This window comes from Phoenix dactylifera, chromosome 14 (genome assembly GCF_009389715.1).
Source record: "Phoenix dactylifera cultivar Barhee BC4 chromosome 14, palm_55x_up_171113_PBpolish2nd_filt_p, whole genome shotgun sequence".
Taxonomy (NCBI): domain Eukaryota; kingdom Viridiplantae; phylum Streptophyta; class Magnoliopsida; order Arecales; family Arecaceae; genus Phoenix; species Phoenix dactylifera.
Genome location: NC_052405.1, coordinates 9,547,538 through 9,555,879, shown reverse-complemented (window position 1 = coordinate 9,555,879; position 8,342 = coordinate 9,547,538). Strand labels below are relative to the sequence as shown.

The 8,342-nt window shown below is 34.3% G+C and overlaps 1 protein-coding gene across 1 annotated transcript; it reads left to right on the top strand.

The window, feature by feature from the left end:
* Window positions 1-4,009: 4,009 nt before the first annotated feature.
* On the top strand, window positions 4,010-7,621 carry LOC103704773. Its single transcript, XM_008788197.4, has 2 exons — window positions 4,010-4,293; window positions 5,539-7,621. Exon 2 carries the CDS (start codon window positions 5,859-5,861, stop codon window positions 7,041-7,043), a length of 1,185 nt encoding a protein of 394 aa, XP_008786419.1. The 5' UTR covers window positions 4,010-4,293; window positions 5,539-5,858; the 3' UTR covers window positions 7,044-7,621.
* Window positions 7,622-8,342: the final 721 nt, after the last annotated feature.

Here is an 8,342-nt window from a genome sequence, read left to right as displayed (position 1 = left end):
AGTTACGCATTAGAATTAATCAATTTTATATTATTTTTAAATATACCAATAGTATTATTTCATATTTTTATATAACCATTAGTTAATTATTATTTTTTATATTATATATGTACTTCAGTGTTATTATGTTTATTTTTCTATTATTTATCTAATGAAATTTTTATTTTTTCCATTCAATTTATTTTGATTTTATTATTTAACATGATATTAGTAATATTATTTTCTAATATTATATTTTTATTAAATAATTATATATATATTAAATAAATTATTTTCTTTGTTATTTTAATATCTATCTAACTATATGTCTTTTTCTTTATTCAATGATATTTTTAACAATTTATATTTCTATTTTTATTTTTTTCCTAAATATGCATCGTTTAAGGCTCATTTGGTTATGTATGATACATAATACACTTCTAAATAATAGTTGATATGATATTACAATGTATACTATTTGATTTTTTCACTATTTTTTGAAATAATATTTTAAATTATATATTTATTAAATTACTTATTTTTAGTTATGTAAATATTAATTTATATGAAAGTATATTATTTATTACTATTTTATAATACGAATGCTATCAATTAGTTTACCAACAATATCTTCATTCCCACTTTCATGAGAATTGAATGACCATTCCTTCTATGCATGAGTGGAACTACTATTCCTTCAAATCAAAAAAAAAAATTATGCTTCTAAAGAAAATGTGATTCCATCATCTATCATCATACCAAATCCAGTAAACCAAATGCAAATGTAGTGTCCAGATTTTGGATTTGACTATTGGCGATGGATCTCCTATTATTCGGCCTGGGTAATTATAGTGTAGGTCCCTTCTTTTGCTTTTGAAAAAAATAATAACGACTTCCAAATAACCCAAGTCCGCGCATAGCTTCTTTGAAAGTAAGACTTCATGTGAAGTCTGAGTCTGTCCCTTTCCATTTGCATCTATCTTCTTACTCATCCACACTTATGCTACTGAGTAGGAGATAGAAATCATGGTCATTGTCCCTGTAGGAATCCTCTTCGAATGCTGATGTTTTCAGAAATATATTCCTGCAGGAAATATGGATTGAAGCGAGAGGGGTGAAGGAATGAGAGGGGTGAAGGGAAAAAAAAAAGCGAGAGGGGTGAAAAGGAATGAGAGGGGTGAAGGGAAAAAAAAAAAGCGAGAGGGGTGAAGGAATGAGACTAGAGAACATGAATAGGATCTGGCCACGGTTCTTTCCGGATTCAGATTTTGCAGTCCCCGCTATAGAAGAAAATGACCCTAGCACGACACGTCTCTCCAAAAAGTTGGAGGCTATTTTTTTTTTTTTAAGTTCTCTTTTGTTTAATGAATGGGATGTTTAAAAATATATAATATGAGTAATAGTTATTTAATTACATGTACAGCATCTACGTCGCAAAAAATGATGGAATGCAACATAACTTATAGTCGTAAGTCGAAACCAGAGGAAAAAAAAAGAGAGAAAAGAAATACATATTAATGTTTCCTGTCCATTTTTTAAAAAATCACTCATCCATCAAATTATGTATTTTTATATCCATTTTAAATAAAATCTTTTGCTATATTTTTGCAGTTTAAAAATAAAATAATTATTTTTTAAAAATATAAAAATTTGATATATATATATATATATATATATATATATATATATATATATATATATATATATATATATATATATATATATATATATATATATATAAAAGTTACACCAACTGCTTAAAAAATAATTAAGAAACAAAAGATGACAAAACAAAGGAGAAGAGACTCCGGGTGTGTCCAGAGGACCTTACCAGAATGCCGTGCGGTAAAAGAGACGATCCAGTCTGTAACTCTATTCGTCTTACGATTGTTGGTAATAATATTTAAAAATTATTTTTATTAAAAAATTTAAATTAATATTTGTAAGAGAAATTTGAAAACCTAGTTTATTTTTTTTTTTGTGAGATTTTTTTTTTTTAAAAAAGGGAAAGCAACACCAAACATGCAACTCACATTCTTAGTCCCCTCCAAACCCTGACGATGACGAAATTTAAATACAAATATTCCATGCAACAGCCAGGAGATTTCACCTCACGCTGTCAAATTCCATTTTATAGTCCACGTAGATACCTGGGAAAATAGCATTATCTCCTGCGTCATTCCCCACTTCCCGGTCTCCACGGATGGCGACAACTCACCATCGTTGGCCCACGTACGACCAAAGTGACTTTAAATTACTCGGCTGCCCACATTCTTCATCGTATTTACGAAGCCGCCCTTCCGATCTCGGCCGTCCGACCTCCGTTTGTTTCACGAAGACCGAAGCATCCCTTACCCATGCAAGGGTAAAATCGTCAATATGTATGCCTATCTGTCAAACTAAATCCGAACCAAGGTTTCGAATAACGCCTGATAACGGAGGAACCATTACTGATCGTTATGACTTTCAACCGTCATAATGATAACAGCTATTTCGATTTTCTTATAAAAAAAAGGCATTTCGGATTTATATGGACAAGTAACAAACAATAGTCAATAATAAAAAATTAACAATTTTGTTTACCTTCAAAATATTATTAATTATTATTTTAATTAATTATATATATATATATTTTCTTACTCCAAAAAAAGGTGAAGTCTTTCCGTCATATAAAGAGTTAGGATGGCAACAATAGATTTGGATATATTAAAAAATAAAATCTATTCTATAAATATCAATATATTATTTTTACTAAAAATATTCTATTTCTTAAAAAATGATTATGAAAGCACAATGTTTTGCTAATTAGTAAAGATAAATTTTAATTTTATTTTAACATCTAAATATCCTAATATCATGAAAATAGTTCAAGAAACCAAATATTAATGATCGTAACCCTCTAACATACGACATTGCAAGAGAAGCAATATGATTCCACACATTTTATCTTCCACTTATTCTCTGTAGTTGGAGACTAATTCAATATACAAGAATGTTGAATTTGATAAGTACTTTCTAATATGCCATTTAAGAAAATAAAATATGACATTGCAAGAGAAGCAATATGATTCCACACATTTTATCTTCCACTTATTCTCTGTAGTTGGAGACTAATTCAATATACAAGAATGTTGAATTTGATAAGTACTTTCTAATATGCCATTTAAGAAAATAAAATATGCTATATTACCGTAAAAAAAGTTTTTCTTTAGAATATAATATTTACAAAATTATTAAATACAAAAGTAACTTTTTTTTGTTGTTTTAGATCAATACCTAAAAACCCAATATATCATTGAAGTAGTTTGAGTCACCATATATATTTTGATTGCAACCTTTCAATGGCCCTCATTATGCTTATTCTCCATAAATTTTGAAATAACATATTTTTTTAAAATATGTCATATTCCTAAAAAAACTACAATCACAAACTTTTAAAAACTGCTAATGATAAAATTAGCATTTTTATTTATAAATCAACATTGCATTATTGGCATAACATGGAAGTAATTTAAGTCATCATATACGACAATTGTAATCTTTTAGCTTATGACATATATAAGGTGCTAGCTCGATTCAATACTTTTTATGCAGTTCATTTATTCTTCACGAGAAACTTTGCATCTAACATATTATTTTTTTTAGAGATTACAATCAAAATGAAAAAAATTCAAACCACATTGCAAGAAAAAAATATATATCAAAGTAGTAAATACTGCAAAAGGTTTTGTTATATGACTTCAAACAAAAAAAAGACCTTCAGTGGGTAGTAAATACTGTAAAAGGTTTTGTTATATGACCCACCCCAAATTAAAAAAAAAAAAGAGACAGCCGTAACGACCGTTAGTTTATACCATGGTTCGACGGCAGTATAGGCTTTTCCGCCTGCGGAAATAAAAGGCCGGGAGGCCACCTAGGCTCGGTTGGATTCCCGAACCTCCGCCCTGGTTACCGAACCCGACGACAGCTGGAGACAGCCTGTCAGCAACCCAACCTCTCTCCCCTGCTTCACCCTCACCCCACCCCCTTGCTTTTTCTTTGTTCCTTTCATTCTCCTCCCCTCACCTCTCCTCCACCCTCTCTCTCGCAGTCTCTCATCTCCATAGCTAGGGTTTCGATCTACGAGGACGAAAGCTACCTGATCTCCTTCGAGTCTCCTCGAATCCGGATTCCCGCTTCGAGAGCTCACGTCCGAGGCCGGCATCGCGGGATTTCGTTCTGTATCTCTCTTGAAATGCTCGAGATCGGGGCGTTCTTTCTGATAAGATCTCTTCGCCTCGGATTTTTGATCAAATGCTTGTAATATTGCTGGAGGTACTCGTGCTTGTCCCTTTGTTTCTATTTTTATATTTTTTTTCTTGGGTGAATTCGGTATCTGGTTCATGTTAAATGGTGGAACGTAAGCTTAATTTGTTGGGTTTTTTTTTTTTGTTCTTGTGATGCGATATCTTTTGCGATTTGTGGATATACAGCAGAGATTTGTATGATTCTATGGTTTTTGATGTAATGGGGTATTTTTTTTGGTTGAAGAAAAAGGTCTTTTTTAGTTATTCTTGCTAATATTCAAACGTAAAAATGATTTCTTTTTGTTTAAAGCTGTAGTTCATACTTTTTCGTTTGAGTCAATGAAGTAGTTCGTGCTTGGATTTAATGTGGTTTGCTTTGACCTCAAAGAGTTCATATATGGTATTGAAATTCTGGATGGTATAAAACTGCAGCCAAAGTTTGGTTTTTTGAGGTTTCAACAGATTCTTTAATGCAAAGTGTTATCTAAATAGGATTTTCTTCCTTACTTATTTTTATATTTTACAAAAGGTGACCGATGTCTGAATTGTCCTTTGTTATCGGTTTTAAAAATCTTTTTATAACATGTAGTTGCTGAATTTGAAATTGCTTCAGCACTCTTATTGTTCTCTGCTTTAGTGACTTCTTAGAGGAAGTATAAACTAGGAACAGCGATGTAGTAAGGAAATCAAATAAAAGTATAATCTTGTTCCTAATCTTTTCACTGGCTTAATTTGCGCCAATTATTGTGATTGCAATGTTTGTAGGCATAACTTTGTACTTGTTAGTTACTTAATTGCCAAGTTGAGTCTTGAGGTGGACTTTAATTTTCATGAGGCAGTTGATATTCCTGGTTAGTTATAAAAAAACCTAGGTTGTTCTTATTCCTGTATAGATATATTTAATGTGCATTTTTGTATGATGTTTCTAACACTGTAAATGCATGTGTTGTTCATCACCAAAAAAGAGAAAGAAAAAGGAGATTCTATGATAGTATAATGTAATCAAAGACCGTTACAATGTTGTTCCAGTGGTTTTGCCTTTTTGGTAGTTTTTCCTTTTTGCTAGTTTTTACATTAATCTCATTGGAATATATGTTATATTGAAGATGAGTGCGAAAAATGCAGCCCCTGAAGTATATTGAAGTTGTCTATCTGCTAACAATTGCTCTTTTCTTTTTCAATCTAAACTATTTTTCTATTATTGGAAGTAACATTTATCATTTAGTGTCTTTTAAATTGTAGCCTTTGTGACATTTCATTTTCTGTTCTATAGGGTTTCTGTTAAGTTTCATATGCACAAGAAATCTACTGCACGCAGCTCCATTAACAAGAAGTATTATTTCAAGGTTTTGGATTGAATGAAGCGGTGGGACAATTATTCTTTTGGATTATAGATGGTTATTGGTGGTTTGACAACTGAAGCATACTCTCAAGGATGGAAATAATGATTGTTGCACATGAGAAGGCTAGTGGTGCTTGATACAAAACAAATCTATTCCATACTCTTGAGGAGGTGGCTGATTTAGCCGTACCTGCGGGCAACTTTGGTATCCTTGCTGGCAGAGAGCATGCGTGGAATCTGTGTTTTGGGTGATGCCCCTGACCAGAATCGCTGCCGATGCAATCGGTGTGGTGACGATATCCCTCGTCTCTCTAACTGCTATTCTGGGCCTAGTCTGCATATATCGTTCTTTGTACTTCCAGTTACAGATCCGACGAAGAGGTTTTGCCCAGCTCAATTACTTTAATGGGCCTTGGATTGCTCGCATTGCTCTGATTCTAGTTGCAATTTGGTGGGGTTTTGGAGAGATTGTTAGGCTAACTTTTCTGAAAGAAAAAGGAAGTCCCTTTTCCAGCCAACCATGGCAGAAGAGTGTCTGCAAATTCTATGTCCTCTCAAATTTAGGGTTTGCAGAACCAAGTATGTTTTTGATGCTTGCATTCCTTCTCCATGCCGCATTGCAGAAGAGGCAATCGGACACTCTGAGCCAACGATGGAACAGAAAGACCATCAGCTACGTTCTCTTTTCTTGCCTTCCGATATTCATCATGCAATTTGTCCTGATTTTAGTTGGACCCATGTTTAATAATGAGAAGAGCAGCAAGAGAACAAAGATGTCAAAGTTCTTCACATGCACCTATTCTTTAACCAATGACAGCAGTGTATGCACTTATCCCTTACTGAGCACTATAGTTCTTGGGATTTTTTATGTCCTTCTGATCAGCTGTGTCACATGTGTTGGAACCCGGTTGTTGTCCTTGGTGATCAACAAGGGACTGCGACGAAGAGTTTATGTGCTGATGTCTTCAGTTATCCTCTTCCTGCCATTTAGGGTTCTCCTCCTTGGGTTCTCTGTCCTCCCCCGCCCAGGCAATTTGGTCTATGAGGCCATTGTGTTCCTAGCCTTCCTCATGCTGTTATTTTGCACCATGGTGGGGATGTGTATGCTAGTATATTTCCCTGTGGCCGATTCCCTGGCACTGAGAGACACAGGGCACATAGAAATTGAAGGAATGCCATTTGATGACTACTATTATGATGGTGCTTCTCTCATTGCTAACCAGAGCCATCAAGACACAGGTAGGAACTCTGATGCATCCACCAAGCCTGGCTCCATATCTTTTCGCACTATGATCAAGGATGAATCCCCACAAACAGAAGGCATAGGCGATGTTCGCTTCTTTGCTCGGGGTTCCCTCTACATTGGTTCACCTTCTGGGTCCCCCCCGCTCCCTGGCAGGCCCATGGTTCCACTTAGAGAAGTTCCGACAATCTAAGAACGATCTGCAAGTTTTTTTTTTTTTTCCTTCTCTTTCTGTTCTCTCAAATGATATCAGTTTTGTGGTAAAGAAAGTACTAATGTAAAGGTGTTTCTGGCAGTCGAACATTTAAACAAGGTTTGCTCATTGTTCATATTGGTATATTTTCAATTTTGTTGTGTTATTTCCTCTAATGTGCAGGGCTGTACTGTAGTCTTGAGTCTTGTGTAGGTGGGGAATCCCCGCAGCTATGTTAGACTGATGATAGGTCCAGTACAGGTGGTTGTGAGCTGTAAGCAGGTTTTGCTACAGTGGAAACTTTGGTCTGCCTGGATGTCGCTGAGCTGTATCTAGTGAAAGCTTGTTCTCTGAATGAGCTGTTTTGGGCATAAATGATTGACTCGCAAGTTGCAACTTATTCCAATCCTCAGTCCTCACCACCAGCAGAGCATGATGCTGGTTATCCTGATGATGAAATTCTCCAGCTTGATGCATATTCATATTATCTTATTCTTTTTTATTTTCTCAGTGATGTACTCAGGAAACTATTGGATGTTCATTCAATCATCATTATGCAGCTGGTTGTGCAATTATGCCATTTTTGATCTTGTGTACAATGTATGGTGGAAAATTTGCTCTGATTTTGTACGTTCACGGCATGGGAAGATGTAAAGATTTGTGTGGATGTATGTTGAATTTTACATCGGTTATTTGTTAGATTTTGAGTACTTGTACATGATCAAGAAATTTAAATAATATTCAAGTCTTAGGTTGTTACAAATGATATCAGAGCTACATGAAGATCCGTGCGGACGTGTGTTTAGTCTTATATCGGTTATTCAAATAATATTTTCTTGCTAATCATTTTGGATGAAGTTTTGAGTTGTTACAAATGGTATCAGAGTGGATTCAGTCCATAATCTATGTGGATTAGGGGGCACTGAAACATTGATTTATTAAGGCTGACCACAGGTCGATCGTGGTGGTGTTTAGATTTGAATCCTTAGTCTGACGAGGAGGCTTAAACAAGAAAGTATGTGAGGACTTGTGTGTTTAATTTCACATCAGTTATTCGCTGGATAAATGTTGGATATTTATATAAAATTAAAGAATCCAAATAATATTTTCACTAGCCATTTTGGATATAATTTTGGATTGTTATAGAAAATAGAAGGTGTGAAAAAAATGGCTTTTTAAACAAAAGGAATTAGCCTCACGATCTTTCTGCGGCAACTGATGTATATGATGCCAGCTGATTAGTGATTACCCTCAAAGGTGGAGGAAAAGGCGTGTCATGCCAGCTGACTAACACGCTAG

What these genes read in the sequence shown, in the direction of transcription:
- LOC103704773 (XM_008788197.4), top strand. Translation starts at nt 5,859, where the DNA reads ATGCCCCTGACCAGAATCGCTGCCGATGCAATCGGTGTGGTGACGATA.